The 24,037-nt window shown below is 37.2% G+C and overlaps 1 protein-coding gene across 2 annotated transcripts in view; it reads right to left on the bottom strand.

Moving 5' to 3' along the window:
* Window positions 1-24,037, bottom strand: part of LOC108735552 (roundabout homolog 2-like) — a 135,839-nt gene that overhangs the window by 20,632 nt on the left and 91,170 nt on the right. For both annotated transcript variants that reach the window (XM_018467554.1, XM_018467555.1), the window contains exon 2: window positions 16,934-17,242. In XM_018467554.1, the coding sequence (XP_018323056.1) occupies window positions 16,934-17,242 (309 nt within the window). The remainder of the gene's footprint in view (window positions 1-16,933; window positions 17,243-24,037) is intronic.

The following is a 24,037-nucleotide window of genomic DNA, read 5'->3' as shown; positions in this document are numbered from 1 at the left end:
AGTAGGCATTAAGTGTGCCGCAATTGTTGTAGGTAGGTATGTCCGACTGGATCTGATAGGATATACTTACTACAGATGAAGGAATGCCGCGTAGGTTTCCATTTTACCCATACGCTTTAGACAGATTATAATTGTCAACAATGAACGAACGACGAAAAAGCAACTCTGGTAATAACGGTTGTGTTGAAAGATTAGCGACGTCATGTTAAAAACACCATTCGTTCGCCGAACACCGAAGAAAGAAAAATCATTAATCCTTATTTGGGTTTGTTTGTCGGTGAAATGGATGCAAAACAATGTTTTGGAATCTGACGAATTTTCCAGACGTTCGTGTTTTCGCTCGGCGAGATTTGCCGAATGGAAAAAAAAAACGATTAACGGGAATTTGGACAAGAATATTTGTAGAATGAAGGAGCAAGATTTGTGTTTGATTTTAGAATTCAGGAATTCGGTTTAACATCATCTTCATCATAAGGTCGTCAATCCTATGAATGAGCTTAAAACACATAAATATAAAACACTAATACATAATTGTTAAAAGACAGGGTAAATGTCTAGATGATGGGTGGAATCGAAAGAGGAGATCTCCCCCACCAGTGCACCATAAAAAGCTCGTGGCGTTCTCACCCCCATAAAAAGTTATGGGGGTAAGATGAGGGTGGGGGTAGGGGGGATCGAAAGAGGGTGGTTACCTGAATAAAACCCCATAAAAATTTACGGCGGTCTCACCCCCATAAAAAGTTATGGGGGTTGAAAGTTGATTATTTTGACAATTTTCATAGAATATAATTCAAATAAAATTCAATAAAAAAAATATTTTCAAGCGGGTAGAGACGGGGGATCGAAAGAGAGTGGTCACTTGAACAAAACCCGATAACCTAACCTAACCTACCCTATTGATAAAGATATTTAAATAATGTTTTATATAACTTTCTCAATATTTTTTATGTATTTTTCCATTAGTTTTACCTTTGAATATTGTTTAAGAATGACTATATAAATATTTACATACCTGGAAATGTATAAAAATTGACATATTTATTAACTTTGAACCCCTATAACTTTTTATGGGGGTGAGACCGCCACGAACTTTTTATGGTGCGGTGGTGGGGGAGACCTCCTCTTTCGATTCCCCCAACCCCACCCCCGAAAGGGGTGGGCGTCATCATCTAGACCTTTACCGAAGACAGTTCTGGTTGATTTTTAAAAAGCAAATTCCAAATGAAATATTAATGTGAAAATTCATTTTCAATTTTCCATCTACATCCAAATTTTCCCTGATTAACTTGAGGTAGTTTGTAGAAGATGGAAAATTGAAAATGAATTTTCACATTAATATTTCATATTAACCACTATTATTAATTGAAAATGACATTGAAATTCCAAATGGATTCTTAAAGCGTCTGTGTTTGGCCCTTGCATTCCTTAATTCCTGAAAATATTGAACTTTCTTTAAAGTACGATGCTGATAACGTGCTCAAATTCTGCTTGTCTTCATATCTTTCTGTTACACATTAATTGGTGTAATATTATTCCTTTTTCTTCATTAGTGTCCGCTGCAATTCCTACCTGACATCTCTTTTCTATGGTTACGATATTCCCTATAACGTCTGTAATGAGTAAAAGTAGGCGTTCTGTCAGCAACCGCTCTAGTCTAGTTGAAAGAAGAAAGTAAATGCGACAGTTTTATTGCAGACTAAGCCAATTTTGAACGTCCCAGCTATAAAGTCGTTTCCCTGTCATAGAAACATTCTTCAAGGATCCGTCTAATGGTAATCCTTCGTGGAAATTCAAAGTAATTTGTTTTGGGCGAATTTTTTGCGAAGATGGTCTCCTGCTGTATTAGCAGCTGGTCCATCTTAACGAATAAAAAATTTATAGCACGTGAAACGGTAGAAATAAATTACATTAACGAGCCGTGCGTCTGTCTGAACTACACATCGTTGCAAGTCAGCGTCAAACTCATACGAATCAAAGGAAGAACGTAAATGAGCGACGGCGCTGTCTCGACTTTATTTTGCTGTTGTGGGAGGCTCACGCCCTATTCTGCTTGGGTGGCAAATTATTTTGCCGGTCATAAATTTGAATCGTTTTCGGTTTTATAGAATCGCTATGCCAACTATGGATAGAAATTGAATTTTTATCATGCAATAAAGACGATCGTCTTAGTCGATAATAATCATGGGCAAATACGTGACAAGACAGAATTGTTATAAATTTGTTTTTGAAAATCATACATCTGACAATCCATAAAGATTCTGGATGCGCATTTTCTCTGGATAATAACTTATTACCTATCTACTGATAACTCACAAATACAACGATTGTTTAAGATTCAGTTTCAGCCCATCCAGTTTTTAGTGCCACTGGTATGGTGTTTGGGGTAAAGTTAAAACGTAAATTACCAAAATGCAATCTCAGCTTCGCGAAGATGTGATCGTAACTTCTAAAGACATGTAGCTTTACTTGCTAAAGCAACGAAGGGCAGTTGATTTCGAGAATTTTAAACGAGATATCAAATATTAAAGTGAAAAGCATCAGTATTCATTTTCTGGAAAATGTAACTCGATACATTATTTCGGATATTGTTTGCAAAGGATATTATGGAAGTCAATAAAAGATAGACGAGATGGGTTAGTAAGACATCTTCTCACAGGTGAAAAATTAGATAGAGATATTAGAAGCAGAAACAGGAGTCAAGAGAGGTACATGTGAACGTAGATCACATTATAAGAACAAAGGCTTTCACGGCCGGAATCCATAGTAAAATAAAGATTCGGGCTATAGGGCCGTGGTCTAAGTGAACTATTCTGTCCAGATGTTTCGTCAGCTACTGCGGCTGACATCCTCAGAACAGTCGCTGTCGAGACTTAATAAATATATAGAGATATAATCTACGTTCACATTGTCAACGCATCACTATCACTGAGGATATCAGCCGCAGTAGTTGACGAAACGTTTGGACAGAATAGTTCACTTAGACCACGGCTCTATAGCCCGAATCTTTATTCTACTATAGATCACATTACTGTTCGCCAATAGTTAAAGAGACGTAAGTTACTCTACTTTTTGAAAAACAAGACGAATGACTCAAGAGAGAAAGTAGTGTAGTGAAGTCCAATCGATCTTCGGACAGAATGATGATCGTGGCGATAATGGTTATAAAAATATTATATTTATTATAGACAATTACAAACAGTTTCACAAGGATGAAGTCACAGATAAAAGCTGGTAAGTACATCATAAATGCGTAAAGGGAATATATCGTAGGTACAGGTCTGACGAAGGAAGCTGGCGAGCGGTCGCGCAGGTACTTGCCCATTTATGATCTATTTGGATAAGTCACTTGGAACCGATACACAAATAAGCTTTCAGCAGGCGTAAATTATAGTATTAATACAGATAGGAGAGTAGCGTACTAGAAAATAATAAAAAACATGACATGAAAAAATTAACGTATTGTTTTTGTTTTATAATTAGTTTTCACATTTACTCTCAATATGGGAATCTCTATCACTGTCACCAACATCAACAATTAGTTTTTCTGTTTGTCTGCCTATTACTTGCTCACTGATCCCTATTTTTAAATATTTAATCTACGCCGCTGATAGGAATACTGAAGAATGAGGGCTGCAATCGTTATACCTAAAACTGCCTACTTNTCTGTCTATTACTTGCTCACTGATCCCTATTTTTAAATATTTAATCTACGCCGCTGATAGGAATACTGAAGAATGAGGGCTGCAATCGTTATACCTAAAACTGCCTACTTTTGCCACCGCGCATCCACGCCATTTTAAAATTTCCGCCAGCTTCCAGCGTCAGGCCTGTATCATTTTCTATGTTACTTCCAATTCGGGATACAAAACAACTACACTGTTCGTCATAGCTAATCATCCCCATCTCTGTATCCGACGCATTATTATTTTTCACATCTGTATGCATCTGATTCGGGGGTAGATGTTGTTATTTTATGCGACAGAACCGTAACGGCTGACGATGGCAAACCCGCCGTTTGAATTATTCCATTGTGCGGGCAACGTAATTGCGTACGCGAGGGCAACGTCGGCAATTGAACGTGAAAGTTGCTTTCAGCAAAAAAGCTTTCACGTCGACCGTTACCAACGATCCAAAAACCAGGGAAAACCCGTACCGCACACCATTCCATTGTTATAAAAAGCGCAAGCGAAAAACGGTAAACTGAAACTGAAATATTACTTCCGCAATTTACTATCCCAATATGAAATTGGAGCTTTTTAAAACAAGAATCACACGTCCTATATTTCATCCGTCCATGAGCTACCTATCAACACTCATCATCATCACAAGGTCGTTAATATAAGACTGGTAGATACGCACCTCCACTCCATCCTATCCTGAGCTAATCTTCGCATTTCCCTGAAACTTGAGCAACCCACATCCTTAACTATTTGCGAACAGTAATCTAATTTAGGTCTATCCCTACCTCTCCTAACTCCCGTTCCTGCCTCTAATACGTCTCTGACTGATGCCTGAGAAGGTGTCCTATCTCGCCTATTCCTTATTGACTTCCATAGAGTCCTTAGTTATTTGCGTACAGTAATCTAATCTAGGTCTAGCTCTACTCCTTTTAACTTCAGTTCCTGCCTCTAATACGTCTCTGACTGATGCCTGAGAAGGTGTCCTATCTCGCCTATTCCTTATTGACTTCCATAGAGTCCTTAGTTATTTGCGAACAGTAATCTAATCTAGGTCTAGCTCTACTCCTTTTAACTTCAGTTCCTGCCTCTAATACGTCTCTGGCTGATGCCTGAGAAGGTGTCCTATCTCGCCTATTCCTTATTGACTTCCATAGAGTCCTTAGTTATTTACGAACAGTAATCTAATCTAGGTCTAGCTCTACTCCTTTTAACTTCAGTTTCTGCCTCTAATGTCTTTGAATAGACCTTTATGCCTGAGAAGGTGTCCTACCAACCTATCCCGCCTATTTCTTATTGACTTCCATAAAGGCCTTTGTTCTCTTACTGTTTCTAACACATCTTCATTTCTAACCTTCTCTATCCACGGTATCCTCATCATTCGCCAAAATATTGCACTTTCCCCTATTGCACTCTCATTGATGACATCCCCCGAGGTAGTCCCCGCCCGGACATCCCAATGGATCCTTCTTTACGTCCAGAGTGCTTTACCCCAGAAAACGCAATCATTTGGGTTCTGTTTATTTTTCATGAAATATAATGTGGTGGTTTCCCGTTGCCTTCCACATCGCAGTATTGTGCATCAGAGTGCCATACCGATCTTCGTCATCTCTACAACCCTGAGTACTGAAAGAGCTGCTTCAGGGACTAATCTTAGTCTGATTTCTCTTTAAGACCCCCCCCCCCAATTCATTATGATTGAACCTATGGTTTAGTTCCCTAAATCATCGAAACTCGCAAGTCGATCCACCCACTTTAGTTTGTACAAAGTCTTCGTCAAGGTTCAAGTCCCGTCGGGTTATATAACGATATATGAACAAAAAAAAAAAACAAGTAAAAAATAGCCATTATTTTTTCAACGTCTTGCAATATCTGCTGATTCTAATCCGTTTCTTTTATATTAATTTTGTAGCGACCATTTTCGAGGTCTTACACCCTTACGAATAAACAGAAGTCTCCCAGCTGGAATCATAAATTTCGATCCTGGCAAAATTGATTTCTCTCACACAATTGCTCCCTGCCGAACGTTATTATACAGGTCGTAATAAATATTCCCAGTATGGTAAGGGTTCAACCGTACGAACACTAAACCGGAAACCTGTCCTGACTAAGGAAAATTTTATCTGAACAGAGGAATTATTTATAAGGTGTGACTCAGGAAGTCTTGTTTTTAATGTACAAATATCTACCAAATATAAATTTTAAGTTGGGTTTGGTAGCTGATTTAACGAAACTGCCCATGGTGTGCTGATGGGAGGTAATAAGTTAGAAAACACGATCAACATCTAGTGGCTTCAATAAGTTGCTTACCAACAACTGAATGCTATTTATGTATTAGCTATAGGGTGTTCTCACCCCGTTTTTGAGTAGGAAATGAATTTAGAAAATGTAAGTATTGGATGCAAGAAGTGAATCGGGAGATGAAACAATGCTGTGAGGATGTGGGGATAGTTTGTAAAATAACTTAATGTTTCAATTAAGCAACAGCATAAGTTTTCTTTGCACCTAAAATTTACATATTCATCACATATTCAAAGAAAACATTGATGTATTCACATACTTTAGGCTAATTATCGCTCTAAACGTTCTTTTCAGATTCATAAAAACAATGAAAGTTAAGAAACCATTACTTCTTCATTTTCTGTTTGGAAGCCATAGTTTTTTGGTCTTTTCCTAAAGGTGATATCACCCAAAAGCGAGACCCACTGTTAAATCACAAAATTAACTAAACATCTCAATTATCTGCTTAATATTTCTTTGGTGATTTCAATTAATTGTTGAAATAAATTTTCTATCATTTGACGATTAACATTATTCTTATAAAAGATGTTGTCTATCTATTGTATTCATGACGGGGTAATTATTTTTATTTTTGTTTTCTCGTAGGGGACTGAATGTTGTGTCATTCCACAAGTCTCAGGAACGGTTTAAATGATATCGGTATCCTTTAAGTGGTAACTCTTGTTTTGCCGATAAAAGGCTATTTAGTTAAAAGACTTTTCAGTAGTTTATTAGTGGAATGCCCCCGATGACTACACAGATATTCATTTAAGTAATTTTACTCGTTGGCAACCATTAATAGTTACCCAGATTGTGTCCCTTCGGACGAAATTAAATTTAATTACCCTTACGCTGATGATCGGATAAAAAAAAAGAACTTCAACGAAAATTTTCGTCCGACATACTTATAACTCATTCTTCAACCGAACAAGGCACTTCACTAGAATTATCTACATCTAGATACGTATCTCTATAGCTATGATCTACAGGTACATAATATAAAAAATATTTTTAGGCAACTTTGCAATTCTGTATAGTGCCATTTTGTCATATAAACAATAATTTTTTTATACAGATATTTAAAACAGTAGCGTGACTAACTAGTGGTAAAAAAATTGGTTTTGGTCTTGCGGTCTTGACCTGGGTCTTGCGAAAATTTAAGACCAAGACAAAGGCTGCCATTATACTAGTAACACCAAGACCGAATGAACAAGACCAAGACTAAAACCATAATGGCATATGCCACCAGGACCAAGGGTAACCGAAAAATAATTTTTTTCAAATAAATAGGTCGTGGCAAGCTCGCATGTATTAAAGAAAATTTCAACATTTAAGACAATTATTGCGTCGGTAAATAGAAACATTTGTGTTAAGAAGAATTGTTAAAAAACACGTAAGAATTAGATTAAATAAACAAGAAAAAGATCTACCACGTAAGACCAAGATCAAGATAAAGACCAAGGTTATAACAGCAAGACCAAGGAAAAGACCAAGCTTATCACGGCAAAACCAATGCTGAATATAACTGAGCAAGATCAAGGTTACAACAGCAAGACCAAGGCTGAAAGTAACTGAACAAGACCACGGTTATAATGGCAAGACCAAGGCTAAAAGTAACTGAGCAAGACCAAGGGAAAGACCAAGGTTATAACGGCAAGACCAAAGCTGAAAGTAACGGAGCAAGACCAAGGGAAAGGCCAAAGTTATAACGGCAAGACCGAGGCTGAAAGCAACTCAGCAAGACCAAGGTTATAACGGCAAGACCATGGCTGAAAGTAGTTAAGCAATACCAATGTCAAGATCAAGGTTATAGAAGCAAGACCAAAGTTAAAAATAGTTGAGTAAGACTAAGCTGAATAAGCAGTGGGAGAGTCTTGGTCTTGCTGTTGCTTTATTCTTCACTATGACTAACCGACTGAAATGACAGACAACGTATAGTCTAAATCGATGGATCTAGAGATTTGAAATTTAGGGAAAATATTCATTCGTATTCTATGGGTGCACTATTCCCGATGGTCTGAAATTTTTCCCTTTGCTTCCTGTATCTACTTACGTCTATTCCAATAAATAGAATAAATTCTCTGGTATTCTGTTTGTATTTGAATCTGCAAAAAGATATTTCCAAATGATCTCCACCTTTGTTGATGACTCATTAAGTAGTAATTGAAAACAAACTGACGTGCAAGCAATTAGAGGCTAGTGTAACCGCTGAAAGAGTTTAAAATGAACAAATAAATTACTGTTGGTACAGCATTCATCACCTCCGAAGATTGCTGTCATTAAGAAACTGCAGAATTATAAATCAAACTCAAACACACACATACACTCTATTTTGATATGTACGAGGGTGGATTGATAAGTTTCCGGCCTAACCAAGAGATGACGCCACTAGGCCTACCTTGAGGTGACATTCTATAGTACCATCCTTGGATAGCTTGTAGCTATAGTTTCAGCCCGATCTCCTTGCTAGTGTAGGTTTGACAGCACGCTGAACAAGACGCCTCTGTGGTTTTCGTAAAAATGGAAAAGCAGGAAAATCGTGCTGTCATCAAATACTTTTATTTGAAGGGGTTAACGCCGAAGGAAATTAAAAAAGAGATGGACTCAACACTGGGGACATCCTCCCCGTCATATTCAACCGTTAAGCAGTGGGTTTCCGAGTTTAAAAAGGGTCGTGTGAGCACCTCTGATGGGCCTCGCTCAGGACGCCCCGTTGAGGTCACAACTCCAGATATGATCGAAAAAATTCATCAAATAGTGCTGGGAGACCGCAGATTGAAAGTGCGTGAGATAGCTGAGACCTGTAAGATGTCATATGAACGTGTGCAACATATTTTGCACCAACATTTGCATATGGAAAAGCTCTGTGCAAGATGGGTGCCGCGTTTGCTAACAGTCGACCAAAAATTGATTCGAAAAAACATTTCTACCGCAAATTTGTCATTGTATAAGCGTAATCCAAGCGAATTTTTGCGTCGATTCGTAACCGTTGACGAAACGTGGGTCCACCACTACACTCCTGAAACCAAAGAACAGTCTAAACAGTGGATTGGACCAGGGGAACCAACTCCAAAGAAGGCAAAAACAATTTTTTCGGCGAACAAGGTTATGGCTACTGTTTTTTGGGATGCAAGAGGTATTATATACATTGATTACCTTGCAAAGGGTAATACTATCACTGGTCAATACTACGCAGACTTATTGCAACGTTTGAGCCACGAGGTGAAAATTAAACGACCTCATCTGGCGAAGAAAAAAATCTTGTTTCATCACGATAACGCACCAGCGCACACGTCAATCGTTGCGACGGCTAAAATCAACGATCTAAAGTTTGAATTGATGCCGCACCCTCCTTACTCTCCAGACCTAGCCCCGAGTGACTATTTTCTGTTCCCTAATCTCAAAAAATGGCTTGGCGGTAAGAGATTTGCGGACAATGAAGAAGTAATCGAAGCTGTAAATGGTTATTTTGAGGAGCTTGACGAATCAGTCTATAGAGATGGCATTAATAGACTGGAACACCGCTATGAGAAATGTATCAGCCTTGGAGGAGATTATGTTGAGAAATAAAAAAAAAAATTTTTAAAAACCTTGTTTTTCTTGGTCAGGCCGGAAACTTATCAATCCACCCTCGTATAGTACATATACACAACTACGTAAAAAAAAGTATTGTAGCAATGATTTACTTTTAAATGAAGTCCTTATCTCACTACTGCGTCATCTATTTTCGCACGTAAATATTAACAAAAGAAGACGAAAATTAATGTGAAATTTTCTTTTGTTCGTTTAAAATACGAGACAGTTGAAGTAAAATGCGGGAGGAGGACTTGATTAATTATTTGTATTGTTTCCGTGTGGTCTCACTTCAAACATCTCTTTCTCGTCGTGATTACAAGATTATAAATTATATTTTATGAAAAGAAGGGAGAAGAGTGAGCTATTCTTTGACACCTCCTCTGTTCTAACGCTGTCAGGCCGAAGAATAATGAATCTGTTCTAAAAGGCAAAACAAAAACGCTCAAAAATTTGAAAGGGGCGAAGCAAACAAAGGATCTGTAACTATTGTCATAATTTAAATTTACATAACACCAACTTATTTGTTAATTAAAACTATAAATTCGTCAGGTCAAATGCCCAAATGACTAAACTTCCATGTACTCCAAAGATTTTATTATTCCTCAGGGGTTAATAATATGCTTCTAAACTAACTAATGTCCTCTATTAAATTTTCTCGTAAAATATTCAGTGTTGCAAAATGTCCTGCGTGACTCCTGTACTATTAGAAAGCTATTGTTTAACATAACAGGATGATAAGTCTTTTTGAGTAAGGGGTAATTAATGTCATACGTATATTTATGGTACAGTAGGTATATGTAGCTAGTAGGAATACTTAAATAACAATAGATTGTCTTCAGGCACTATTAAAGTCATTAACTCATTTAAACATACAAAGTATTCAGTGGAAAATGCCAAAAACGGATTGCGATTTCGATTTTCTTGGATTTCATGAGCGCGTCGTAGGATACCTTCGTTTGAGCACAGACCGACTCTATCTGCCGCCTTGACACAACGTTTTATGAATTCTACAAACGGCGCGGTGAACGCCATCTGTAGTACAATCCTGCATATAGTGGAATGCAATATGTTCAACAAGGTCCATTAACACACGATATAATTAGGACGATCAAAATTGGCAAAGTGTGCTATAAATTATCTGCGAGAATGGACGTATCTTCTTTCTTATTTCCACATTCGGACTGTAGTCATTTGCTGCGTTTTGAACACGCCCTCGTTAAGTTAGGACATGCTTCGTGAGTAGTACAGACAAAGTAAAAAGAGATAACCGAGTATAGTAAGCGGTGCAGCGGTAACTGCCTCGTTGAAATTATATCTTTAAACAAGCGTCGTTGTTTTCCTAAATTGCTGAAAATGTTAAAAATCCGATGTTGGCGAAACGTCAAATTCTGCTTGCCTGTATCTCTTTCTTTATTAGTGTCCGCTGCAATTCCTACCTGACATCTCTTTTCTATGTTGACGATATTCCTTACAACGTCTGTAGTGAGTAAAAGTAGGCGTTCTGTCAGCAACCGCTCCACTCTAGTTAGTAAGTTGAAAGAAGAAAGTAAATGCGATAGTGTTATTGCGGATGATGACAATTATAACAGTACCAGCTACAGATAGATAACCACTTGGTGAACTGAATCAAGCGCAGCTCGTTATACGTGGTAGGCACCTAACAAAATCGAGCAAAGAAGTTCAAGGTGGTCACTACTCTGTCGAAACTGCCGGAGGTGGATCGCAATTTCAATCATGCTGGATCTCACCAGCGTGTCGTAAACAGTCTCAACACTGACCACTGCCTGTTGACTGACTGACCACCCTGAATTTCATTATTCGATTTTGGTAACGTGCCTATCACGTATGGTGAGTTATGTCGGCGCTATGGATTCAATTCAGCAAGCAGATATCAATCTACGTAAATTGGCCTTGTTAAACATACTTAATTTCAGTAAATGTTGCATTGCACTACAGATGGCGTTTGCCGCGCCGTTTGTAGGATTTCTTAAAACAAGTGTATTATAATGAACATGAACTTAAACTTTTGATACTCGCATTAAACTTACAGTTCAGACGTTTGGTGATGTATAACAGCAACTCTAATGCATAAGTATGTCTGTAATAGAAATCGATGAAGCTGTCTCCTCTGATAATACGACTTACTGGAATAAACCGACAAGTAAGCACCTATAACTGCTATGCAAAAAAGGATACAGGTTAGGTTACCTTGGTTGACATATGCTAACGTGTTACATTGCCTTATGATGATAAGAATTTTTACTATTGACATAAACATGTAAATGTTACACATCCATCCCAGTTTGGGCAGGTTCATCTAGTCTTTCAATAATTTTACTGTTTTATATCAATTTATTGATTGCTCTAAATAAAGAGCCCATAATTTCAATCCTGAATCCCAGTTTATTATTAACATTCATAAAGTGTTCTTATTTAATAGTCCTATTATTGTAAACGGTGTTCAAACGGTTGATTATCGCTCCCGAGGAGATTTACAAGTTGTAACATCACGGCGGTGGTAGGTAACAGTTGTTAGCTGTACGTCTTGTCGGTGCAATAACTGTTTCCTTGTCGAGAAATTATACCTTGTAGCACATATTATTCACCTGTCTTTAATTAAGCGCAAAGCCGACAGTACACACTGTTGATCAAAAATAGAATGTTTATTTTTGAATGCGCTGACTGCTCTCTTTCAACCACTTATTAATACCTATGAGAATATCGTCGTTTTTTACTGTCAGGTAACGGGTTCATACAAAAAAAAAGTGCGAGTTCATCAGTTCGAGAGTTTGGTACAGTGATTTCCAAAATTTATTAAGTACTACTTTCTTTCATGCAATATGTTTCAAGGAAGCTGAAGGAAATATGTTTTCATACTTTCGGGTCCTTTTGAACACCCATTTTCAAATTTGGACTCCCAAAATTTTGATCTTTAAAGTGGTTCAAACAAAATGAACAAGTTAGGTTTTTGGTTAGTAATTTATCGAGAGTACTATACATATTTGAATCGTGATTTCGGATTAACCTATACATGTATTAGTTCTCAACAGCACACCACAATAAGAGTTTTGTCAAACATATAAAACACCGCAGTTGGCCGTAAATATCAGTAGATGGTATAGCTTGTACGCCACTGCTTTTGACAATGTTAAATGGGGCAACATGTTAAATATATAGACTATAATAACTGTATAAACAGCAACAGGCAGTTAAAGAGCTGGGGCTGCAACGTAGAAAAGTAAATATATGGAAGGGAGCCAGACAGGGATGCATACTGTCAGCGCTACTTTTTAATCTATACATCGAAGACGCGATCAACATCATTAAAGACAGTACAACTGTAGGAATAGATATACAAGGGTAAAAGATTAGTATGCTTAGATTTGCAGATGATATAGCTGTATTAGCATCTAGCAAGGGGGAGTTAGAGGTAGCTTTAAATAAAATGGAAGCGGTATTCACAAAAGAGTATTATATGAAAATAAACAAAAGTAAAACAAAAATTCTGGTATGCAAGGGAAGAAAAAGTAGGGAAAGAGCGAATATAAAGATAGGAGACGAAAAAGTGGCTAACTTAGGTATCTAGGAAGTCAGATAACTCAAGAAGGAAGGAGTAGCCTATAAAGCAGAGGACAGCGCAGGGTCGCCTTCAATAAAAAGAAGCCACTTCTATTCTCGCGAACGGTTAATTTAGAAATTCCAAAGAAGAAAGAATTAGAAGCGTTCCAAATGAGGTAACGAACGGTGAGGAAACCGTGGATAGAGAAGGTTGAAAATGAAGAGGTATTAGAAAAACTTGGAGAACAGAAGAATATATGTAAGTCAATAAGAAATCAGCGAGATACGTTGGTAGGACACCTTGTCAGACATGAAGGATGAGACATATTAGAAGCAGAAACAGGAGTTAGGAGGAGTAAAGGTAGACCTAGATTTGATTACTGTTAGAAAATAATTAGGAATGTGGGTTGTTCTAGTTTTAGGGAAATGCGAAGACTAGCTCAGGCTGTAACATTTATTGAACTTAACGTGCAGATGAGAACTAATATCCACATCTGGTGGTTCCTCCTACGTATTGCTTACAATTTTTCTGATGAACTTCTGCTGTAAAAACATCTAAAGAACCAACACACCTAATTTTTTTTCTGGCATGTTTTTTAGTATTTGTTTTACGACTTCAAACAAACATTTTCAGCAGGTTGATGTCATTTCTAGAATGCTTTCTTCCCTATAGCTGGTGACCCGGAAAGTTCATGTTATTTATATTCATTCATTTTTTTAGGACAACTGCTAAGAAAAACGTAGCGACAGATTTATTCGTGTAATTCACATAATAGCTCTCCATAATTTTGTTAAAAGCCCGTCTATTCCGTGTTCTACCTACCAACAATAAAAAAGCGCGCTGGTGACGGTTTTATTCGTGGAACGAGCGGCTTTCGTTTTTTATAATCCCGTTAAAAGATCCACAGTTTTATTTCGTGTATGGGCGCCGTAACATGTAATTAAGTTAAACGCTTTAGGGCGTGCTGAAAGCGAAATCTTTGTGGCCTTGTATTTATAGTGGTACTGTTTGTTTTTCCCGCCGCGCCGGACCTTCTATAGTCCGCCGTAATGTGCTAAAAATAGCTGCTAAACATCCCTATTTTACATTCACAATGTTCCACGCGATCCTAATACTAATTATTATATTTTACATACATTATGCTCAACCTACGGCGGACCATTACAATTTCGGTTCTTTAAAGGATTAAATTATAGGGTGATGCAGGACGTAAGGGAAATTTTGTTTTGTGTTTCGCTGCCGCCAGTTAAACATCTTTCAACAGCTGTAAAAAAATATGCTAATGTTAAAACGAGAAGAGGGCCATGTACTTAATTTTTTTCGGTTACAATTTAAACCGTTTCCTTCTTTCAGGAAAATTACTATTATTTATCAGGTTCGAAGATTGTTGGATTACAAGTAAGTGTAAATGTTACCGGAAATGTATGAAATCGGTCATTGTATACAATTCCTAGGAAATGTATGAAATCTAGGAAATGTATACAATTCCGAGGCTATTTACGAAGTCTATAAAATATTCTTTCAAAGATTTTTTTGATACATTCCTAGGAATTGTATGAAATTCCGATGTTGTACTAGGAAATGTATAAAACTATTGCTTCCTGTTATTTAGTAAACGTTAGAAAATTGAGAATCAAAGTTATCTGTGTTTACGTGTTTCTAGTCCGATACAATTCCTAGTTTTCATACATTTTCGATAGCATAAATAAATACATCAAGGATAAATATTCGATGATTGAATAATGTCGATGCGTTGCGTCTAGTAACGTTACGATATGAGCTCCTTTGTCAGATTTTCTAAAGTGAGTTTTTTTTGTTATACATTGTCAGTTGAATTGATGGAAATTCCTAAAAAGACATTTCATTGTCACTATGACATAGCAATATTTCTTTAATATAAATGCTCGAATGATCGCCTTCGAATAGTTGAGGACGTCTGCAAGTCTTTTGTTTAAAACTCGCATCGCATTACCATCACTATTTGATTATTACTTAGTAAAGGAGAAAGTTCGCGCGAAAATAATTCTCAACTGCTTGAAATTATTTGGCTCCGGCAGTTTCACATCATCATAGATACATTACATAATTTTATTTTAATTACGGATGCTTGTTTTCTCCCGATCTGCCAATATGATACAAATTATAACGATAATAATACCTAGGCACAATTAATTCAATTTTTTTGGACAACTGAGAATTCCAGCAGTTGTCTGGTTTTTAAATAAATGTAGGTATTTGTAGAATTATTGGATAAGATTAGTATTGTAAATCTATCTACTCAATTGTATTTCTGAAACAATATAATTATTTCAAAGTCAATAAACTTGAAATCGTCACTGTAAGGTTTTGAATCTTAACTGATTTTGGTTTTAATTAGACCACGTTTACGTTGTACAGCTCGGTAAGTAAATCGATAGTTTAGATCAATACTGTTAATTATGAATACCATATTAAGTCAGTGTATTGTGGTACCACCTTAAATGCATATTTGAGCAGCTACATACACATTCTATTTACGTACTTGAAATGGACAGTGTCGAATTTGAGAATTGCATTCGTCTTTTTCTTCTTGTGCTGTCACGTTCTGTTTACTTTTGCAATTTGGCTTAATATAATTCTCATGAGATCTCATGAGAACGAACGAACGACGGTTAAAATGTAAATGCATTCAATTGGTTTTTAAAGCCTTAAGTACTTATTAAATCAAGATAAATATAGTATCCTCACACATTTGCATTGTATTTTTAATATTTGCTCAAGTTTCAAAAGGATTCCTCATACTACAAGCGAATGTAAAATAAGAAAACAAAATAAATATGGAACTGGAAAATCAGAAGAGTTATCTCATCACCATAAGGTCGTCAGTCCTAAGAATGGTTGGACACGCACCTCTACTCTTTCCTACCGTGAGCTAATCTTCGCATTTTCCTAAAACTAGAACACCCCACATCCTTAACTATTTACGAATAGTAATCTAATCTAGGTCTACCTCTACCCCTCTTAACTCCCATTTCGGCTTTTAATATATATATTTTTTATGAATTCCATAGAGTCCTCTGTTCTCCTATTCGTTCTAATACCTCTTCATTTCTAATCTCCTCTATCCTCGGTATCCTTATCATTCGCCGGTAACAGCACATTTCGAATGCTTCCAATCTTTTCTTTTCCGCCGCGCCCACTGTCCATATTTCGCACCCGTATAGCGCCGCGCTCCAAACAAACACCTTTAACAATTTTTTTCGAATTTCTAAATTAACTGTTCGTGAACATAGAAGTGATTTCTTTCTATTGAAAGCGACCCGATCCTGCGGTATCCTCTGCTTCATATCCCTACTACTCCTTCCGTTCTGACTTATCTGACTTCCTAGATACGTAAAACAGTCACTTCTTATAATGTTTTGTCTTCTAACCTTATATTCGCTCTTTCCTAACTTTTTCTTCCCTTGCATACCAGTACTTTTGCTTTACTTTTATTTATTTTCATACAGTATTGTTTTATCATTCTTCTTCCATTTTATTTCATCTGCAAATCTTAGTATACTAATCTTTTCCCATGTATATTTATCCATCTACCAAAGAGTTATCTAATAAGATAAAAAATGAAAAGCAGACTTTCCAAAGTTAAGGCCCTATTTAATTAAAAAACCGAAGTATCTACCTATATTTGAAAGCAACTCAATCGCTTTTATTTAACTTTCTAAAGTAAATACTGTTTCCCTGAAAATGGAACCCGTTTTTTGAGGGTAAATCAATAATTCATTACATATTATGAATTCGAAATTCGCTTTTGAGAAAAAATTGCCGAACAGAAAATTTAATTAAAAACAGTTTTTTTACTCACCAGCAACTTGTAATGTCGCATTCCTACTGACCACTTGTCCCGCAACGTTCTTGGCCACACACCAATAAACACCACCATCTTGTTCTTTTTTACTGCTCACAGTTCTCAGAAAGAAAAGAGAACCGGAAGGTAAAAGCACACGGTGCGATTTGTTTTCCACAGGGGAAGTCCGTACCGGCTCACCGTCTTTGTACCATTCTATACTTGGCTCCGGCTTACCCTCTGCTTTACAATTAAGGGTAACTGGTTCGTTTTTCGCCACTATAATGTCTGAGGGGTGCTCTGTTATTCGGGGTGAACGATACTGACCTAGAACAAATGAACATTACGTTAGTATTTTTTCTGTTGCTTACACCTGATAACCATAGAGGCTAGAGATAAAAATAATAACTTAATCCGAAGCGAAGGGCCTAAAAAAGCATCAATTTCAAAGCATCAAGTGTCAAATCGGACGCTTACTATTTTACCATCGATCACAACTTACGATTAGTGACGCTGTTTTTGCTAATTACTAATTACATATCTGCTGGTAATTGGTTTCACGTTATCACGCGAATAAAGTAATGACGATACAGCAGTGATTACTCTAAATGAAATTCAAACTTGACAGTTACTTTCTGAATTAACCGTTGGCAGCCGTGTCGCCGAAATGGCGGCTTGCCGCCATTCAAATTTCCGATGGTACTAATAGTAATTCTTGGTTCGACATACGTTTTCATGCATATAAGGAATATGGACGGCTAGGTTTTTGTTGGTGGGTGTTTTACAAAGTAGACTCTAGGCGTTCCCAATGAATAAATAAGATTTCCATTATTTTTTTATGGGCAACACTCCGTTTTATGACAGTTGGCATTTGATACATTTGCATTTTCATTCAGAAAACAATTGCCTTTTAGCGATTAGTCTTTTATTGGCTACTTAAAATTCGTCCGGTGGACTGACGTTAAACAATTTGCATCGAAATGATTTGTTTCAAATCGTAAAATTGGTCCACCTCCTACTGATACAGAAACTGATCGTGGAAGAATTGCGATGCAGGTTAATACCCCGGTACATACCTTCCTCCTACAACAGTTCAGTTATGGTGAAATTTTATTGTTATTGTTTCAAAAACAAATTTAGAAGGAATAGTTAATACGCTTTCTCTTGAACACATAATATTCTGAAATTCCGTCTCCTATTTGATCCTTTAGCTTCTAAATATTTCTCGGAATGAGGCAATTTTATGACGTGTTTCTAACACTTTTTCGTTAACGTTGATTACAGAAAAGGATTTGAATTAGTCAACAGCAGTAAACGAAAAAGTATCAAAAAAGTTTACCGGAGTATACTAGTTATACGTATAATATAAAGTTTTACTGTCGTTCGCTACTTCGTAAAAACAAGGGAAATAACCGTTCAATTATGTTCTTATTAATAGCTCCCAGCTAATGAAAACTTAAGCAAGAGAATAGAGACAAGGAACGATAACGGCAACATAAAACTTCCCAAACAACTTTATTCCTTAATTCGGGCAACGATCTCGATACGATGAGAAAACGAAAGTGATTTCCTTCGGAGAAAGTTATAACCATTAACAGAACGAACTTAACGGTTTCTGACAGTAAAATAACGAATTGGTGAGTTATTCGTCAGTTTTATACGTACGATTAGTCCGAACTACCATTTTATGGTACAGAACGATAGGGGATGAGTACAATAAAAACTACACCTGATTATAGACGGATCCTAATGCTTCTGAAACATGAGACTTGTTTAAGAGAACGAATAATATTCAAGTATTTTTTTTTTAATTGAGTCCCGATTAAGGATTTTACTGAAAGAATCCCCATACATATATTGATGTGGACACAGGCACTTTTCATTTGATACCACTCATGGTCATATAACCAATGGTATCCGTTTCCAAAAGGAATGTATTCTTATTGGAGACGTTTTAAAATCGATTAACCAGGAACAGCACTCTTTTTTTAATAAAGATCAAATACCAAAACAGTAACTTGGTGTAAGCTATATTTTCGGATTGGTCGTGTAGGAGTCTGGATAGGTGTCAGGGTCGATACAGTACCTAAGCATTAGTATCCCTAGGATACCTCTACACGTGTTAGCCGAATGGCCAGATGTTGACCTTGAGATATTGGACAACCTATTTAGTGTTAAACCCTAGCACGAGGTGATCGCTGCAGGCATATCACATTTACCCCTAAAATTGAAGTTACTAAATTTGGAAATGATATTTGCGAAAGTGACCTCGCCCATAACACTTATCAAAGGTAACCGGGATAGCCCGGCCCATGTGAGAGTCCAAGATTAGGAGAAAGTGAACCTGAACTTGTTTACCACTGCCGGAGTGTAAGTAAATTGACTGGGTAGTAGGGGATTCGTCCTTCAACATCCGACCAATGGTGAGGACTGGTATTACAGGAAGACTTGGGGGCCCAGGTGGAAAATTTTCCTGCTTGCTAGCCATCTAAGGTTAGACTCGTAGTGGCAGCGGCTAAAGATGATTGTGAAAGTGACCTCACCCGTTACACTCTTTAAAGGGGACCGAGATAGCCCAGCCGATAAGAGAGCTAAGGATCAGGAGAAGATGACGAATCCATTTATCCGAAATCGTTTACCATTGTCGAAGTCCAAGTAAATTGACCGGATAGAGGATTCCTTCCTTAAAATCGATCAGCGGTGAATATTAGTACTGCAGGAAGACCTGAGGGCCCATCTTCCTGCTTACCCAGCTGTCTGCGGTTGGGCTCGTAGTGGTAGTGGTTGAAAATGTGACCTTGCCCATTACAATCACCAAAGGTAACTGGTGTAGCCAGGCCGATATGAGAGTCAAGGATTACGAGAAGATGGCGAGTCCATAAACTCGAAATGACGTACAATTGCCCCAGAGTCCAGGAAAATTGACTGGATTGGGGGAGTCGTCACTCAAAATGCAACCAGTTGTGAAGACTGTTATTGCGGGAAGACCTGGGGCTCCAGCTAGGAAGTTTTCCTGCTTGCACAGCTGTCTGCGGTTGGACTCGTAGTGACAGTGATTGAAGATATTTACAAATGTTACCTCACTCGTTACAATCAACAAAGGTGACCGACCAGCCCGGCCAATGTAAGATTCAAGGATCAGGAGAAGATGGCGAATCCATGAACTCGAAATGCCTTACCATTACCTCGGAATCCAAGAAAACTAACTAGATTGGGGGGATTACTCACTCAAAATCCGACCAGTTGCGAAGACCGTTACTGCAGGAAAATCCGAGGGTCAAACTTGGAAATTTTCCTCCTTGCCTAGTAGAGGTTAGATCGATGCTAGAGGGTTTTGCTCACCTCCTAGAAGTAACTGATAGCAGTGGATTCAACAACCGAGCGTATACCTCAAACTCTCACCCATGGAGGTGCCCCTAGCACCACAAGTAACGGTTATATGAATAAATAACAGTACGGGAAAGCTAAAAATGATGGAATGAGTATAGTGACTGCCTAAAATCACACTTGGATAGCTACAGTGGATCAGAGAGTGAGACAACCACTTGCTACATGACATGTAAGCAATGCTGACAAAAAATACATCGTAGAAACTAATTGATCCGTTAAGTAAACGTTTTTAATTTCTAATTAACTTCGAAAATACAGTAGCCTCCAACAAAATTAAAGTTAGCAATTGGGGGAATGAAACAATTTCAAAGAAGTTTATAAGAACAAAGAGTTTCGTAAGAAATGTAAACTTTGATTAATTACAATCGTTCCAATGCTCGCACCAATCAATTAATAAAATGGTTCAACTTTTATTACCAAGCGACTTAATGGTAACTTTGCAGTTGCCGTAAAAGAAAAAGGGAGAACAATTTTTAATTAAACTGTTTACATAAATTAGCATTCATTTTTTTTTTCTTTGTTTCAAGGAACACTTTTTAAGATAAATGTACAAAAAATTCAATTAGTTTAAAATGTTATTTAGTTGAATAAGATAGAATTTAAATTAAGATCTAAATTTCAAATAAATCACTAAGGGAAGTAAATAGACGTGATATCTAGCACGGGAACCGTGGAGTAGCAGCAGTACCTTCAAGATCTGTGCGTCTCTTCCTGGAGTGCACAGTTGCAAAATCTGTAAGGTTTTACAAAAAGTGAAATTTCCAGCCCACTGATGTATAACTGGTACAAACTTTGTTAAGCCAAAATTCCTAGAAGATCATTGTCTTATCTTCCTGAAAACAACCCTAAATGACGAGAGTTGGAACGACAGATACAGACAGTGGCGATAAGCGACGTTTGTCTGAAGAACTTGCAGTTAGAATATCATGGTTAACTGTCTGTACCCAAGGATTATGACTAATAAAGAATAGTTACGCAAGGTGTATGTCTGAACCGGAGCGCTGTACGAGTGCAAAACATGACCCGTGGGCGTAGCAGAAAAGAAAAGGTTAGAAGCGTTCGAAATGTGTTATTACAGGCGAATGATGAAGATACCGTGGATAGAGAAGGTTAGAAATGATGGGGTATTACAAAGAGTAGGAGAACAGAGGACTCCACGGAAGTCAACAAGAAATAGGTTGGTAAAACACCTTCTCAAGCATGAACGACTATTTAGAGACATACCAGAAGCAGAAAATAGAGTTAAGAGAAGTAAAGGTAAAGTAAAATTACTGTTCACAAATAGTTAAATATGTACGATATTCCAATTTTAAGGAAGATTGACTCAGATAGAAGAGAGGAGGTGCGTGTCCAACCAGTCTTAGGACTGACGACTTTATGAAGATGATGAACGCAAGGGTCCGAATGAGCACTGGTGATCGTTCACGTCATCCGTAAAATTTCGACACCTTTATTTAGATATATTTTGACCTATGTAAACAGTACTTTTGGAATTGTTTTCCGTTTACGTTAACACATATAAAGGCCACCTCAAAGTGAGTCGTTCTCACACTATCCTTAATTTTTTTTTAATTTTCAGTTGTTCACTCACTACTTCTACAACTGCTTGAATAGAACACTCTACTGGTACTTACGTGCATACGTATATACAAAAGGAAGGAAGAGTGTTCGTCTTGAATAAAGCAGAACCGACAGTTAAAATGCTTCGTTAGTAAACATCATTAGCGCGCGGAATTCTTCCTTTTGATCCGTGCAGATATAAAAGGCAGCTAACAGTATGCTGAAATCTTTATGCTGTCTTGAAACGATACATTTCAGAAATAATGAGAGCCACAATCCCGCAACATTTGTAGCGGGTGCACCCTAATGAAGGAATTTCACATTTAAATCCAAATGAACTCGATGAGATGTAAGCATGAGAAATAACGAAGAAGAAGAGTTACTTCCTTACAATGAACAACACATCATAATCTGGAATAATTAAAAAGCTGATGTGTCAATAATATTTGTTCCTATTTATTGATAAAAATGTACAATTTGGAAGACCAACGAAGTATTTAAGATTAACATGAAGATGTCAGTTAGAAGATTACAAAAACTGAAGGTATAGATTTTAAAACATGATCCACGGTCTAATAAAGGGGAATATGTAAAAGCTTATCCAAAGGGAGAGAATGGGTAGTATCTACACACACTTGTGCTTCTGTACCTCTCCTATGCACTCGATCTCGAAATTATCAAGGAAACAGTTAAGGAACGACATTCAACTACGCGAGGCGACCCCTTAGAGAGGTTTGGTAAGATTTTGTCATGCACCCCGCTTGACCATTGCGTACTCCTCATTAGATCCAGTAACTTTTTTATTGAACATTTCTACAAATCTTCCTGTACCTGAAGAGATATTGGATTGAGTATCATATCACTTATTCATCGATTACTTTAATCCGTAACTCAGAAACTTTTGGATTCATGCCTATGAAAACTTTTGATCAGAAAGTCATAAATTACAGCTAATTTGACCGGAGCCGATTTTCCATAACAATTGTGGTGGGTCCTTTTTGATATGACTCACAAATTACGAAAAAGTGATAACATCATAAGAACAATGTTCAGTGATCTACGACGTTTCATATCTAATTAGAAAAAGAAGTTGTTTCTTTGATGCTTTGTTATAACGATACACCCTTAGAAGCTACTTATTAAATAGGATCTCCAGGGGAATCAGCGTCAGATGTGCTCGACAGGATTTGATACCAATTATAGATATTGACAATCTATTCTGCGTTATTAATTTAAGATCGTATCTCTTCAGAGAAATTCGTTTCTCTGTCAAATACACGAGTTCTCTTTATAATTCCTTCACCGGGGGTTTCCTTAAACGTTGTCGACAAATTACGTGACTAAGACAGAATATCCGTTCAACAAACGTCTCGAAATGATACTGTGTGTTAGTGAGAGTGAGCGAGTGAGTAATAAGTGTCCCGTTCACTATCCACCACCCAGGAAAGATAGAAAGGGGTGGAAAGTCAACCCGAATAGCGAAATCCTCCGCGGTTCATTTAATCTCGGGATTTGTTTCGCTTTGAACAAAGAGGAAACGGAGCACCGGCAATTTCACGCGAATTTCTCAATTATTTCCGGCTTAAGTGTTTCAACTTTACCAATGATGAAAACTTTTTTAATCAGATTGGAAACGTTCACGAAGGACTTTTTGTCTATACAATCTCTGAACACTACAATGAATTAAAAGAACAGTCATCAATGTTCTATGCAATATTCGAAGAAATTATTTCTACATTTCAGGATGTACGTTTATTCTAGGGGGTAGAGAGTATAAGACTGGGCGGTTAATCGAGAATTTCACAATTAACCGAAAGACTAAATGTTCATTAATCTCAAAAGCTATTTGCCATGGTGATGAATCATATTGATTAGCAAAGTTTCAAGAAATTGGAAGAAAAAGAGCAACGAGAAAAAAATGAAGAAAAATGTCTACTTTCAATACTAATTTACAAGGCAACTTTCTCACAGGATTATGATAAGGAAGCAGAGGATAGAGAAGGTTAATAATGAAATAACATAAGAATGAGTACAAGAACGAAAGATGCTATGGTTGGAAACGTGGACAGTGGGCGCAGCGGAAAAGAAAAGGTTAGAAGCGTTCGAAATGTGTTGTGTCAGGCGAATGATGAGGTACTAGAAAGAATAGGAGAACAGAGGACTCTATGGAAC

Source organism: Agrilus planipennis, unplaced genomic scaffold, assembly GCF_000699045.2.
Source record: "Agrilus planipennis isolate EAB-ADULT unplaced genomic scaffold, Apla_2.0 scaffold107, whole genome shotgun sequence".
In the NCBI taxonomy this organism is placed as follows: domain Eukaryota; kingdom Metazoa; phylum Arthropoda; class Insecta; order Coleoptera; family Buprestidae; genus Agrilus; species Agrilus planipennis.
This window is presented reverse-complemented; position numbering and strand designations above follow the sequence as displayed.